Below are 16,043 nucleotides of genomic sequence, written 5' to 3' on the forward strand. Positions count from 1 at the left end.
ACGAAGGGTTGTAGTTATGCCTCGAGGCTTGTTTTAACGGGGGAAATGAAAACATTTCGCATCGTGCAATTTGCATATGGAAAACTGAATATTTAATTATATTTCCCTCAAAAAGGAAACGAGTTGTTTGTGCATCCTGGGAACACCTTCCTGCTGCTTAATTTAAAACATTTAAGTCTTGAATATAGACGAGACGAAAAAGACCCCACAGATATCTTTAAATATATCGATATTTTCTTATACGAAGGCATGGGAGTCGTTTCTTGTTAGTTTTCCTTCCAATTACACATTATATGTTCTTTCTACAACAGAAATAATTTTGGGAAATTTTTTGTTTTGCTACAAATAAAAATGAGTGTTGGCCTTTTTAGCCCATTTTTTCTCTGTCCCGCAGGTTCCCGTATCCCGGCTAGTATGAGTCCCTGCGCGTTCTCTCCTCCACCGCTAAGTAATGGAAGCCAAAGAGCATTTGTACAAAGTACTTGTTATTGGAGAATACGGAGTAGGTGAGCGTATTTGCCTTCCTTTAGCGTTTAAATCTGCGAGAGAAATTCTTATTTACAATGGACTTAATATCGTTTTCATTTTCTTTCCAGGGAAGGTAAGCAGTTTTCTCATTGCTCCCGTCAAATTGTGGATTTTCAGCACTTTCGGTTTTATCTGAAGTTGCGTTTTGAATATGGAATATTGAAGTTTTTTCTTTTTGTGCTTTTGTTCATTAACTCAAGACGTCGATCATTCGTCGTTACACTGAAGGTAAGAGTGGTTTTAATATTATAACAAGCTCAAAGTTAACTTTTATTTGTAGGTAAGTGAACTCGTGACTCACAGTTAAGCTTAATTATAATTATAAAGGATCGACTTACGTTACCTTCAAACTTTTTGGCTGCTGAACAAGTTACCTTTTTCTTATTTGCAACTGAATAGCGTTTATTTCTATGAGCATTGTTCGTAAAACGATGCCGCCGTAATAAGACAGGAAAGCTCTATTTCCGCATAATACCGGTACGGTCATCTGCATGTAAACCGCAGTACCCAGCTTCTACTTCCGTTTCAAGTGCTTCCCCATATTCGTTGTTGGTGAGTCTGTGGTGAATTAACAAAAGCTCTTGCTTTGAGCCTGGAAAGGCCTTTTAACCTCTTACGCTACCACTTATCGCTACAGCTATCAGTTGGCTTGATAGCTCAGATGGTAGAGCACTAAATGCTGTGCAAATATATAAGAGCCCCAATTTATCAGTCTTTCTTCACAACTGCTTTGATCTCCAACTCTCTTGTATTTCAATTTCCACCGTTATATGTTCATTTCGTATATTATACATACATACAGACTTTGAGTAGTCTTGTAATGATTATGATAATGATGATGATAGCAATAAGCAAAAAGCATATGTACTGGGATCTGAACAGATTCTATGAGGAGTCCTGGAAAGGGACTGACTTAAGGCATTGGAACGTGAGATGAACTGGAGGTCATCTGAGGTCACAGGAAGTGGCCTGATGTCTCTGTTATTCCTGCGAAAGCTGTGTTAAAAAACAAAACAAAAAAAAATATATAATAATAATAATAATAATAATAATAATAATTATTATTATTATTATTATTATTATTATTATTATTATTATTATTATTACAGTGTAAGCCCAGTAAATGGAGATAGATCTCAGGAGACCGTTGGTTTACTAGTCTAAAAGGATCTAACTCGCTGTCTTGAGAGTATAATCGGTGTTGACATCTTGCAAGTGCTTATTTACAATTACTATAATAATTATTCATAATAACAACAACAACAATACCACTAATAATAACCTATGTTTTCTAATGATTCGTTTTACACAGTAATTTACTATAAATATTAAAAAAAAAACCATTACAACCACTTTGAAAATATTTTGCACTCACTTCTTTCAATGTCTGCATTAGTTGATTAGCTGAGAGCACGGGCATTCCTGAGATTCCATAGTAGATTTCTGACAGAGTTGTGTAAATAATAATTATTATAAGAAGAATTTGTGATATTTGGTGACATTGTGTAATGCACAATTCCAACCTTAATGTTGGAGAAATACCAATACAACTACAAGTACTTTAAGTTTTCCATTTTGAGGACACATGCTTGAAACCTAATATCACAATGCATAGTGTACATGTATATATAAAATTCAAATCTTGTACTGTATTTGCAGAGGTAATCATGCTAATAGTCAGTCATATCCTGAACCCTTTGTAAAATTTAGTTAGCAACACTTAGTAAAAATGTTCCTTCTCAATATTAAACGTTTTTAGCTAGACGTACATATCCCAAATTGCTCTTAATACACATACTTAAATGTGTTAAGTTATTAAGTTCAAACGTCTTTTAAGTTTTTGTGTACAAGTGTTATTAAAAATTAAACATTTTAATCAGTTTAACGTAATATTTACATGTATCTTCCATTCAGTGTGTTTTGTGCCATATGTGTACTCTTTAGATCTATTTTTTCTACTATATTGATGCCTTTCTTTACCAGAAGGACATCATATTGGTTTTCCTATTTTTTCCCTTTTCTTGTCTTACTATTTATTCAAGTTGTTTTTGAATTAGTAACATGCACATGGAGAATAAACTACAGCAAAAAGACATCTTCACTTTGACATAGTTTGTTGTTTGTTTTGCTGATACAGACCCTGTGATCATACTCTAGTGACATCTAAGTATTGTAAGGGAATTAAAATACAGAGAAGCTGTTTTAGAGAAGGACTCTTTCACCCAATCAAAACCTTGAGATTCACTTGTCAATAACTAACAATATAATTGAAATATCATTTGTGGACGTCAAATATACCATAACTAAAATCATGTGTCTGAATATCATGCTTTGCCAAAGTGTGGAATCTCAATCACTCTTTTGACGTATTGATCCCAACGATAATTTTTGGTCATATTGTCAAAGAATCACATAGTTCATGGTATAAGTTGTTTCACCAGACCAGTTTGCATTTTAACTTAAGTTCACTAACTTGTGATCAGTTTCAGTTGGAAGTATAGTTTTTGGAGTTTGGTCCATTGTTAGATTTGGTAAGGATCAGTGGTTTAGGTGTATTTTAGCATTTCAAACCTTTTTAAGGTTATAATATTAAGAACGAATAAGAAGACTGGCGGAACTTGCGTAAAGCAAAACAAATTATTCAGGTTATCTGAAGTCATGACCACACAATTGGACACAAAATAATAAGTGATCTTTAATTCAAATATTATATGCATTGGATTGATCAGTCAAAATGTCTTGTACATGTGTTCCAGGGTATTTTTCACCAAATTATAAATTGACCATCGGAGTGGACTTTGCTTTGAAAGTTATTTACTGGGATGAAATGACAAAGATAAATTTGCAGCTTTGGTGAGTGAACTAATATCTGATCGCAAGTCAAATAAACTTTGTTTGTAACAGCTGATGCATAAGCATTTCAGCTTGATCTACATGACTGTATTAATGTTGATTTTCATCTGATCTCTTAAAAGGAGCATAATCCAACGTGTATTATGTGTCTCAAGATATCATGATCCCATCCTTACCCAGTAAAATGAATAATATAATATTATTCCATTTTCTACTCTAGCTCCTCAATCTTTCAGATGAAATACAAAGTGCATATTAAACAGATAGGTTTCAGATTTGGCTTGGAGTTCAATCCATTTGGGTCACAGTGCTTAACAAAATATTCCATTTGCTAGACTACAAAATAATAGGTTGTTTTGTCAAGCAAAAAAATTCCATTAAAATGAAAGGAAGTTAGAAAGGTAAAATCACCAAAAGAAAAATTTGGAACCAAGTATACAACACTGAAGAATGCTAAAATGAGCTAGGAAGGTAATAAACATTTTCCAATTTTATATAAAGGTTGGTTGAAAAAGTTCAAGTCATTTTTTCCTCTATAAAATGTAGAAATGTGAATTTAATATTTAATTTGTTTTATATTTTGAAAATACAACTAAACAAAGGTTCATTTTCAAAATTTAAACTAAATTGCTTGTCAGAAAGAGTTTATTTTAAATCTAGAAAACTGAGTTGGCTATATATTGGGCAGCCGGGTCATTACTTTATGTCCAAATAAGTATTCACTTAAATTGGTTAATTTGTATGGCGATGCTTTAACAGCAATATTAAATAATATTACTTCAAGTTCATATTTCAATCTTTGTAACAAAAGGAGTCAGGATAAAGTTCTGAAAGTGCCCATCATTTTGATGAATTTTTTTTATCTCAAAGTAATTTCTTTCATTAAGGGATGTTGCTGGTCATGAAAGATTTGGTCACATGACAAGAGTGTACTATAAATATGCGTAAGTACTTGTCCACTTCAACATCATTCTGAATTGATTCGATCTAGAGCTCTGCTACCTATCAAAAATATTGCCTTGCAACAAAATGAACGTAACATGGAGTACAAAATTTTTAATTTTCAGAATTGCTGCCATTATTGTGTTTGATCTCACAAGGTAACTGATTTTTTTAATTTTAATTAGTTTCACCAGTTAATATTATTGATCCTTGGATAGCATCTTTTTTTGCAAGTTAGTTTTCTTTAATTGAATTTCTTGTGGTAAGTTTACACAAATAGGGTTGGCTTTGCAATTAACAATTTGCTTTGTAACGCACTTAAAGTGATTGGCTTAAAAAAATTCTCCTCATTTTCAGCCTATCAGAGAATTAAGGGCCATTTGTTAATTAAGACTCATTTCACTGTGCTTATATTATATAGCACCAGTTGTATGCATTTTACATTGTGATGCAATGTTATCTGCTCATATGATTGTTAATTCTTCTTTTATGTTTTGCCATGATTTATAAATTTATACAAATTGCATGGTTAAATTACACTTGTCTAGCATGCTATATATTGAAAACTGCTCAATAATTTATTGTTTGTTTTGGCAGACCTGCTACATTTGAAGCAGTTCTTAAGGTATAGTGTTGGAATGTTAATTGGATGGTTAACTGGGAGCTTTTAATTATAATATATCAAGTATCTATTTCTCAAATTCTATTTCATGTTTTCTTGTCTCTTCTCTAAGTGGAAATTAGATTGAATTGATGTCGAAATGAGGTGAAGGAAAAAACATGGCAGCCAGATAAATCGGTGTAAAGTCTTTATTTTTATGAGGGTAACATGTAATAGCCATGTAAGGCTAAATGAACTTGCGGCATTCAATCAGACCAGACCAAAACCCTTTTCACAACCTCCTCCTGCCTCCATTGTTGTTAATTAATGGAGGCAGAGAAGAGAGACCCTGGGAACGAGGTTGTTCTTTTTAATCAGCGACAGTGTGATCCGTTCGAAATTAATGTTCCACAGAGTTTTTTTGAACAAGGCAAGGCTGCTGCCTAAGAAAATCTTCTGGGAGCCCTTCGGGCTTCCAACATTAAAAAAAGAAGTTAGTAGCCCGACTCACTTTTAAAAGAGCCCAGAATTAATTAATTCTAGCTGGGATCAAATTTATGAGAAAGGGAGGATGAATCAAGTAAGGCGCCCGTTTGGGCTACTTGTTCAGAAATTTGGTCTCCCGTGCTTGCAAATAATTTGCCCCAGGCAACCGTTCGGCGGCAGCCTTGCAAAGGGTTGTGAAATGAGGGGTTATGGTTTATAGTCCTTATATGTGAAGACTTGAAAGTCTAACCATTTCAGGGTGTAAATTGACAAAGGCAGCACTTTCTCCTGAGGTACCGGTATTGTAAGACCCAGAGTATTGGTCTGGCCGGAGTTGAACTCACAACCTCCCACACTGGTGCATGGTAACTCATTCAACTTACTTAATATACATGTATGATCTATCGGTATGTATAGTATCTAAAGGATGCAAGCATGGCAGCATGAAATCTATTTCAATGTTTTACCAGAAACCCACAAGGGTTGAAACGTGTAACGCGCGTTCACAGCTTCCGAATATTCAGCGCGAACTGATTGGTTGAATGTTTCAGTGCTAAGTACCATATTTGGAAACCCCTCGCTCTTGTTGTTCCAAATATGGCACTTAGCAAATTGAATATTCAGAAGCTTGTTTCCCAGCACACAAGGGGCCGTTACACGTTTCAACCCTTATGGGTTTCTGGTTTTACATTACAAGGAACAAATAACTGTAATAACTGCGTGTGCTCTATTTATAGTAAGTCTAAAACAAAACAAATGGGGTTGATGTAATTTGGCTTATTGTACATGTATTTTTACAGTGGCATTGGGATGTCAATCAAAAGGTGATGTTGACCAATGAAAAACCAATTCCAGTTCTTCTACTAGCAAACAAAGTGAGATGCTGTTATTTTTATTACAAAAAATGCTGACTTTTTTTTTATCCAGAACCCTCACCCAGTAGCTAAGGAAATTAAAAGTTATGAGACATGAACATGTTATTAAGTTCAGGGCTCAAGAGTTTCTCGTGACAGCAAGCTTTTGCTTCTGTCACAGAATCTTTAGTAGACATTCAACTCTTTTTGAACGCAGTATTTTGGTATTTGCCAATTTTTGACGCGGAAATGCAGTATTGGGCAAACCCAATGTCCCCCTCCATAAGTGTTGTGCCATGACACATTTGAAAATACTGTATGTGTGAATAATAATATTTTTCCTTGCCAGTAATATGGGTTTTGGAACTACCCTGGCTGGGAATATGACTACCTGACAGCAGTGAAGTGGGTTTATAATGTCTTAAGTTCAGAAAATCATCTCTTTCAGTGTGATCTGGAGGATTACCCATATGATGAGAACAAGTTGAACCAATTTTGCCAAGAGCATGGGTTTATTGGTTGGTATGTGTATTATCCAATTATTATATACAGCAGGATCCCAAAATTACAGTCTGTAGCCTGGTACATCAATTACTATGCTTTTGTTTGTCTATGCCATGGTCTGCTCAGTAACATTTGATTTACCTACAAAGGGTGACCACCTTTCCACATCGAATTAATTCAAATTTCTTGAGCACAACTTTCCAATCATAGGCCAAGAATTGCACCCATCTGATTGTGGCCTCTGATTTGATCATTATTTAACAATTATTCGCCGAAGGCGAATAATTGTTTAGTATAAATACAAAAAAGAGAAAGAGACAACCTTTCAACACGAAATCATCTTCAACTTGCAGTGGCAAAACGACTACTGGCAGCCATTTTGTCCGTCAAGGTGATTATCGGCTGATAATTCGAGATAGCGAGCCAATGAGAGCACGCGATTTTGTATAATCACCCAAGGCTGCTGCCTAAGAAAATTTTAAAGGGGCCCTCAGAGCTAAACAGTGAGAACTTAGGAGCCCAACATATGAAGTGAAAGGTGTTGCTGTGAAAAATTAAGGAGCCCAGAGCTATTCTTTGGGAGCCCCAGGCTACCGGGCTCCTGTTAGGCAACAGCCTTGATCACCTGTGTATTTATACTAAAATAAGTTATTATTACTGAGGGAATGTGAATTATTAATCTAAGTTAGTTGATTGCACCTTCCCCACATTAAGGGCTCCTTAATGATGATTTTAAATACTTAAACTTACTTTTAAAATCCTTGCTACATGTATAACTGATCAGTTAGAGTGCTTTTAATGATACTCAGAAACTTCAGAAAGACAAACACTACATGTAAATTAAAGACGATGGTTGGGAGCTACACCCATATGTAAAACTTTGTGTCAACTTTCCCATAAATAATTTTAAAAAATGCTTCATCTTTTACTGCATACATGTGTTAAACAATTTGCAATTTCATTTCAGGTTACCAACATCAGCAAAAGAAGATAAAAATATTGGTGAGTGGACGTAACATTACAGTACTTTAGTTGAAAGCCGAAAGAGAAGACCTTGAAGGAGGCAGCCTGGCCCAGTAGTTAGGATTTGCATGTTTGCACCATGCTCAAATCCTGCTCAGACCAATGGTAGAATCTGCCTCTGAGTCAATGGTCCCAAAGTCCATTATCCAACTCGTTGTTTCCTGCCACTTGGGGTTCTTAATTGCATGTAGTAGTAGTAGTAGTAGTAGTAGTAGTAGTAGTAGTAGTAGTAGTAGTAGTAGTAGTAGTAGTAGTAGTAGTAGTAGTAGTAGTTATTTGCTTAAGTTTAAATGTTTTTCTCACTTTTTTGAGTGGAGGGCCTGTTCACCAGCTAAAAAGTTAAATGCACTTCAAGTACAAAAAAAAGTCATTTACCATTTTTTTCATTATCTTTATCCGAAATTGTGGTCCCTGTGTAGCTTTTATTCAAGGGCACAGAGTCCAAACTTGGCAATGATTGCAAGAAATGCCACAACCACTACTGTAAACGGCAAACAAAAGACAAAATACCCAGTCTTGATATGGAGTTATGTTGTCTTGTTGTTGTTTTAATTTGGATGAGACAGAGGCCCCAGGTTTTGGTTTTGATCTTACTTTGCTTGTAGCAAACATCTGATCATTTCATTAGCTAGTTGCTTGGCAAAGGACAAAAGGAATTCTCAAAAATCAGAGTCCCCCCCACTTCCCAACACTAGTTGGATGCTCTAGATACCCATTGAATTGCCAGATCTTGTCAAGGGGGTAGGAGCCAGGTTTCTGATCCAGGGTGCAACAACGTTTCGGGCTTTGCCTCTCTTCGTGTGTTGCCCGATCGGCAGGCATCAATAGGCCTTTTCCAAGTTAATGTCTGCCTCCTTTTCAAAACGAGTCAGTAAGTGCAAAGTTTTTCTTATGAAAATGAGTTTACATTCATATGTAAAGTAGAAGTAATTACCATCACAAAAACTTTGCACTTAGACTTGCTTTGAAGAGGAGGCAGACATGAACTCCGAAATGGCCTATTGAACATGAGTGAGTTCCTTTTTGAAATAACTTTGTTTACTTTGCAGCTTGCGTTAATGGTGTTTTTAATAATGTTACTACACCGTAGATTTTTAGTCGTTGTTGGTTATTTTCGATTGATGATCCTCAAATTTGAACAATTTTTTTTAGCCATGCAGCATGCCATGCACGTTTGCATTTAATTCAAACTAAAAATAGTTTAGGCTAGCTCCTTGGAGACTTGGGCTAGTAAGATGAACTTACAGCTTGCACAGAGGGCAATTTGATGCTTGGGATTTCATCTCACTCTGTGATCTAGGTCCTCCTTAGGCAGTGTCACCAGTCTGTGGTCTCAACAATGTCATATGACTTCACACAATCCAAATGTGTTAACTTAAAGGCAACTATTTATATTGCATAGGTCAGAGGTGCTGTGTTACTGGTACCATGTAACCCATTACAACCTGCTGCATGGTTGGGGTAGTCAGTGACTAAACCGGCTCCCCCATCAGGTGAAAGCTGGTGAGGAGGGTGGCTTGGCTGTGGCCGACTTAGTGGTAGTAATGCATTCAAGAGAAATATGATAAGTTAGTTGCTGTTTGGCAGGAATTAATTTACTTCTTCTGGGGAGACTTTACTTCAATCCACAGCTCACAGTATGGAAGAGTCCCCTCCTCCATTCTTCTATTGTCCAAGGAAAATCAGAATGTGATTCTCACTCTTGTGCCCATTGATTGTATTCCAGACGAATCAATGCAGCTTCTTGTACAAGCTATCCTAAGTGTTTCTGGTGAGAGTAAAAAGCCTGACTTGCAGGACTGCCTGGCTCTACAAAGTTCACCTTTAGAGTTCTCCTCAAGCTATCAGTCAGAATCACATAACAATTACATGGGGGAGTGCTCCCACAAGTATCGAACTGACGAAAGCTATTCTCCAGCTGTGCCACAGATGCACCAATCTAAGTGTTGTTCAGGATAAATGGGTAGCCTATTCTTTCAGAAAGTTGGGATAGCTGTGGTGTAACCCATAGTAGAGCAATTTTGATGGAGGGGTAGGTTGATAGTGTCCATTGAACCTTTTACTTTTCCATCCCTGAGGGTTTCGCATAGATGAGTAAAATCATCTTGCAGTAGACAGTAAAATCTGCAAATGCTGCTCAGAAGGGGCAATGGGTTAAATTAATTAAAGGGGACGTGGTGTTTGAATGGACCTAGTAGATGTAGTAAATCCTTTCATCCCCAAAGGGTTGCCCATGGACCCGTAAAATCATTTAACATTAGACAGATTAAAATCTGTAAGTGCCACTGTTAGAAAAGAAAAGAGTTAAAGCCTCCATGTTTCTACACCTCAGAGTACCAAGCCTTCTCTTTGATCTTTTAGAACCTCTTGTTCCCAGAGGCTAGACTACATTTCTTCACAGCATAACCTTTGGCTGGTTCCTAAAATACATGCTGAGGCAGTGAATGTCTGACACTTCTTGTAAAAACTGAGAGCAACTTTTTTTCAAATTCTCTAGTCTATGATTTTGTGACTTCCTGGTTAAACCAGTCTGACTTTGTTATCCTTGCCTTGGTACCAAAAGACTCTAGTCTTAGGAACGAGAAAGGCCTGAAAGATAATGCCATTGACAAAAATAGTTGGAAGGGGTCAATAATATTATTATCTTAGTTGGCTTTTATCCTTTCATCCAAAATGACTTCAAAAAGAGGTAACAAGATTGGGTGAATTGTTTGTTAGTTTGACTTAACACCTTATTTTTTTGGCCCTTCATTAATGAAGCTGGAATTTTTAAAGTCAAGGCCTTTTCTTATTTGTGATAAGTAGAATGTCAACATAATTTTTTATATCCTTCATTAATTAAATCCACAAAGTAAAGTAGACTCCTATTTTAATTATTCAGTTTCAGGTGTTTGTTAAAAATGTTCTCTTTATTAATTGTAATTTTGTACTGTATATATTGTATCAAAGCAAAAGAGATATTATTAAACCCTAAATAAATCCTAATTTTTCAAGTCAAGTGTAATAGAGGGCATTATAACCTAGTCTTTGTAATGTTGGAATTTAGTTGCTTTTGCATAACAGACAAACAATAGAACAAACCATAGAAAATAGCTATGAAAAAATTTATGATGTGTGACTGGAAAACTGTGGATAGAAAGGAGGCAGTTCTTACGGAATACTTCATTAGAACTTGCTGGATAGCTTTTATGATTCCTCCATAAATTATCAGGAGCAACCAGACCTCTCCGTCAGCTAGAAAATCCTGGAAACCGAGCCATGAGACAAGGAAGGCAAGCCTCCATCTCACTGCAAAAAACAGTGGAGACTGGGGATTGCCTCCTTTGAATTAAGGAAGTTTGAAAGGTTTTTCCACAGGAAACAGACTGTGGGTTTCCCATTGGACTTGTCTTTCAATGAGAAAAAGCAAATCTTACTCATCGGCAAAAATCAGTGTAGGTCACTGTAATGATACCGCATTGTGACATTGTGTGACATTCTTATTCTAGTAATAGACTCTTGTTATGATTTGACATGAATGATTATCAGAAGACAATTGAAAAATGTGATCTTGTTGCACTGCTCGACATACATGTAGATGCGATCGGAATTAAAAGTACTGTAAGACTAGCATTCGTCTCGCTCTCTCCTTAACGTTTAAAATAAGGCATAAAACGGTACAGTCACCAAGATACCAGTATTGCTCAACATCTCAAACAAAATTTATTTCCAGTTTTCGGGGATGTCCAATCACCCATTTTGATTCATGAGCAGTGAAAGTATTACATGCATGCTCTCAGCTGACAACCCTTCCAAACCTCCTCTTCCTCCTTTCAAGTTTTTCTACTGAAAGGTGTTTTCTCATTCTTTTCCATTTGAAACCCAATGTTATCTGCAGAAAATCCTTTTTGAGCCTCCTTAGACATGCTCTACCTGTACCCCAAAACATCACCCTCTATTTCTGCCAACACTAATGCTTCACCATCAATGAAAATGAGCATAATAGAATCATTGCAAACTGTATGCACAAATGCATGTACTAAGCTGCTGACAAACAGACACTGGTGCTATTTGTTATTAAACCATCCAATGGCATTTAACTGCATTAATAATGACAAATATTAAATCTTAATATATCAATTCCTTGGACATAAATTACACACCAAAGCATGAAAAATTACAAGAGGCAGAAAAGAAGTGATTGAGTGTCGTGGCTAATTCCCTGAAGCCAAGGCTGTTGCCTAACAGGAGCCCGGTAGCCTGGGGCTCCCAAAGAATAGCTCTGGGCGCCTTAATTTTTCACAGCAACACCTTTCACTTCATATGTTGGGCTCCTAAGTTCTCAGCGTTTAGCTCTGAGGGCCCCTTTAAAATTTTCTTAGGCAGCAGCCTTGCCTGAAGCTCTACCTTTCAGTGACACCTTTCCCCTAGCACCTTTCAGTGGTTGTTACGATAAATTTACTCCACAGAAACAAAGTGAAACTGGTTACTTTTATGCTTTGAATAAATGTGATCAGGTGGTTCATTTGACAAGAGTGAGCAGCCACCGTTGTCAAAGACAAACAAAATTAATCACCATACATAATATGTTTCCCATGCAAGCAGTACTTAGTAATGTTCGCGATCAGACATAAACCCCCAATGAGATCTGTGAAGTTAAAGGCTGAAATAAAGGTATGATCAACTTGGACCACCAGCAAAACATTGCAAGTGTCTTTACTAGTATCCCATAAGTGAGAACCTGAGTTTTGCACGCTGTTTTTCATTGGCATTGATCATGAGGTCCCACAGTCAGTGTAATCCTGCATAATTTCACTATGGAAAGGTGCAGGGCTGGTGTAGTGGTGAGAGCACTCACCTTCCACCAATGTAGCCTGGGTTCGATTCCCAGACTTGGCATCATACAGGTATGTGGGTTGAGTTTGTTGGTTCTCTACTCTGCTCCAAGAGGCTTTTCTGTGTGTGAGTACTCCGGTTTTCCCCTCCTCAAAAACCAACATTTCATTTCATTTGAGTTATTTGTTAAGTTCAGTTTACAGTGTGCCCAGTATAATTAATGCTCCAGCACTAGAAGATGAGACTCTTAAATAAAGTTCCTTTCCTTTTCTTTTTTCATGACTCAATTCAATGAAGGATGACTTTTAAATTCAACAATTTTCCCTAATTTTTCAATGCTCAGAGGTTAATTTGGTGGATCCGGTGCTCCTAAGATTCCTTCATTTTGCATGACTTGTACCTCCTGTAAGCGAACTCCAACTCTCTGCATGACTTTCAAGAATTTTTCACTACAATGCATGGCACAGTTATTCTGCAAAATAAAAGAGATATGCCCAGGTTTTGCCCATCACATTCAAAGTTAACCAAAATCAACAATTACCAGATTTTAAGTTGCTTGGTTTAAGCAGTTTCTGTATTATTTTGTTAAAATCACTTTTGTTAAGAAACTGTTAACTTTAGGAAGACAATAGAAAGGTGTGTCAAAATAGTGAGGCTTTGAAGTTTGTAACCTTTAAAGCAACAATCAAATTATTTCCTTCAAACCTAAGTCACATGAAATGAATGAAGAGGGTAGTTCCTAAAGAAACTGTGGTGCTGCGTTGGCGGGGAAATAGTATACAAAAATTTGGTTTTATCAAAAGAGTTGATAATGTAAATTGGCCACCATACAGAAATTCTAAAAGCTGACGTTTCGAGCGTTACTCCTTCGTCAGAGTGAATAGAGGAATTGTGGGTTACGTATAGTTTTTATAGTACAGTAGGAGCTACGCTATTGGTGGTAAAATGGCAATGTGAAAAATAGGAAAAGTCAAAACAGTTAAATGAAAAGCTTTTGTTATTAATAACCTAGATGTAAAAAAAGGCCGCAGATAGCCATGTGTTTTTTGGAGTGGTTAGGGACATTAAAATGACGAGCGACTGACTTAGATGCATCCTTGTCATTCTTCTCAACATCGCGAAGGTGTTTGCGGAATCGGTCGTCTACCTGTCTTACCAATGTATAATTTATTGCATAACGTACAGGTTATGCAATAAATGACCTTTGCGGACATACATGTGAAACGATCGGTGATCTTAACAGATCGCTTAGATCCCGATATCTTGCTAATGTTAAGAATGAGAAGACAAGTTTTGCATTGCGAGCGTGCACATTTGAAAGTGCCGGGTTGCTCGTTAGTTTTGAGTGCTCTTCTAACTAAAAAGTTGCCTACATTTTTGTCGCGTTTGAATGAAATAAGTATCATGAGGTCATTCTTAATAACTTTAAATCACTCCAAAATGATCCCGAGACTGGTAGAATCTTTTTGCAACCTCCACTTATTTCATAAGCGCCCTTATTCCTATAAGCCTCCTGGGCTAACGCTCGAAACGTCAGCTTTTAGAATCTCTGTACGGTGGCCTATTTACTAAGTCACATCAAACTACTTCGAAAACCACCGATCTGTGGAATGGACCCGAATTACTGAGTCCCTGTCCTGCCCACTTTCCCACGGGCTTAAGTGAACCGGAATGACCACTACAATGAAATAATACCTTTTCAAAATTTAACTCTGTTTTCTTTGGCAATCGCAGAAAACTTCCCAAAAAGAAACCTGTGGTGAAGTCTCCCCAATTCCGATTATGTCTTCTAATCTTCCTTCTCAAGTCTTCTCTGAGAGCTTTTCCACGATTATACAGCCACCTAGGCTCAGTTCTGCAATGGTCGAACACAATACCTCTCAAGAATTTGAACTATTTACAAGCGAGAGTGAGCGGGGCACAGACACATAAATTCCCGCCCATTCCACAGATCGGTGGTTTTCCTGGCATGTCTTATGGATTATTTGAGAGTCTCCCAGACGGTGAAAAAATCTTTGCTCCCATATAGGAAATAAATCAACTGGATAAGAAAAATGTTTGGCCTTTACCATGTTAATAAGTACATAGGAGCGACTGTGACCAACATCACGTCAATATCGCAGAAATTATAAAAATATGTGTCTGTCTGCTCATTGAAAATAAAAATTAGCCAATGAGCACGGGAGAATTGCAGTCATTGTAAAAAGACCATTTTACAGTTCCATGCTCAGTTACCAGGCCTTTGAATGAAAATGAGGTTGGAGTTGACCTACAGCTTTGATACAAACCTCACTGTTTTTCTTATGTAAATAAAAACTCGTTACAATTACAACAACATGATTTGTATGAGAAAAGCAATGAGTTTGGTATCAAAGCAAGGTCAACTCCAGCCTCGCTTTTATTCAAAGGCCTGGTAACTGAGCACAGAAGTGTATAAAAATGGTCTATCAAGCTTATTTTCTAGTCTACAAGTCATTTACCTCGTTAGCTGATATTTTTCTGTTTGTAAAGTCATGGATGCAGTCAGAGAAGCACATTTCTGTCAGTTTGTTGTAGTACTGTAAGAAATTCTGAAACTGCAACGGGAAAACAGCATCACTTCTTTATATCAGCATTACAACACGTGACTGCAACATGTTTGGCCATATTCTCTCTCTCACCTGCTTTACTTCCATTTCCTGTTGTTGGTTTGGAACTATACCCGATTGCATGATTATTCCTTTAAACTATGCGTTCTAAAACTTTCTTAGTTCTTCCAAATACAGCTGCTCGTGCTTCTATATATCATCTATCGCGTGCTTACATGTCCGCCATGTTGTTTGGAGACTGAAGAGGCTTATGGGTTATCTCATGTTCAGACCTCCGCAGTATTTTTTGCATAATAGCGTTCCACGGGGGACAGACAACGAGTGCCCCCGTATAACGCAAAGAGGCATAACGCAAATAGCCATAACGCAAACAGCCATAAAGAGGCATAACGCAGTAAAGCATAACGCAAATATTCATAACGCAAAAAGCATAACGTAAAATAACGAAAAGGCCCTTTGAAGAATGGAGACTAGCTGTGTACTCCGTAAATAATTTCAGCTCTAAAAAAAACATCAATTGATTGTTCAAGGGAAAGAACATATAATCGCTATCGAACTTTTTCTTCCTGTTTAAGTTATGCCTCTGCGTTATGACTCTGCGTTATGCCTCATTGCGTTATCCTTTTTGCGCTATGGCCATTTGCGTTATGCGTCATGCCTTTTTGCCTACTTGCGTTATGCCTATTCGCGTTATGCCTCTTTGCGTTGTGCCTCTTTGCGTTATGGCTGTCTTCGTTATGGTTTTTTGCGTGACTGTCTTTTTGCGTTATACCTCTTTCCATGATGGCTATTTGCAGAATCGGCTTGTTGCCATTCAGCTTTGGATTGACGCATTCATGATTTGAACGA

At 37.0% G+C, this 16,043-nt stretch overlaps 3 protein-coding genes across 4 annotated transcripts in view; 1 reads left to right on the forward strand and 2 right to left on the reverse strand.

Moving 5' to 3' along the window:
* LOC138026726 (uncharacterized) overlaps positions 1 to 74 on the reverse strand; it is a 10,078-nt gene extending 10,004 nt beyond the window's left edge. Inside the window, exon 1 of the mRNA XM_068874178.1 lies at positions 1 to 74. This exon is cut by the window's left edge and continues 49 nt beyond it. The gene's annotated coding sequence lies outside the window, so the exon portion shown is untranslated.
* A 366-nt stretch (positions 75 to 440) lies between these two features.
* Positions 441 to 11,398, forward strand: LOC138027654 (ras-related protein Rab-38-like). Of its 2 annotated transcripts, XM_068875216.1 has the most exons (11): positions 452 to 506; positions 597 to 601; positions 729 to 756; positions 3,285 to 3,381; positions 4,269 to 4,325; positions 4,449 to 4,481; positions 4,921 to 4,948; positions 6,211 to 6,285; positions 6,713 to 6,786; positions 7,736 to 7,770; positions 9,518 to 11,398. In XM_068875216.1, the coding sequence occupies exons 1-11, from the start codon at positions 452 to 454 to the stop codon at positions 9,748 to 9,750; spliced, it is 720 nt and encodes a 239-aa protein (XP_068731317.1). In that variant the 3' UTR covers positions 9,751 to 11,398. The 2 variants fall into 2 exon arrangements, with proteins under 2 accessions (XP_068731316.1, XP_068731317.1); XM_068875215.1 differs by lacking the exons at positions 597 to 601; positions 729 to 756 and having other exon boundaries at positions 441 to 506; positions 3,258 to 3,381.
* An 845-nt stretch (positions 11,399 to 12,243) lies between these two features.
* On the reverse strand, positions 12,244 to 15,432 carry LOC138027655 (mitochondrial import inner membrane translocase subunit Tim9-like). The gene is made up of 3 exons (XM_068875217.1): positions 15,267 to 15,432; positions 15,087 to 15,182; positions 12,244 to 13,078 (listed from the first exon to the last, which is right to left on the reverse strand). Exons 1-3 carry the CDS (start codon positions 15,315 to 15,317, stop codon positions 12,953 to 12,955), a joined length of 273 nt encoding a protein of 90 aa, XP_068731318.1. The 5' UTR covers positions 15,318 to 15,432; the 3' UTR covers positions 12,244 to 12,952.
* Between the last annotated feature and the right edge of the window lie 611 nt (positions 15,433 to 16,043).

This window comes from Montipora capricornis, chromosome 12, assembly GCF_036669925.1.
Source record: "Montipora capricornis isolate CH-2021 chromosome 12, ASM3666992v2, whole genome shotgun sequence".
In the NCBI taxonomy this organism is placed as follows: Eukaryota; Metazoa; Cnidaria; class Anthozoa; order Scleractinia; family Acroporidae; genus Montipora; species Montipora capricornis.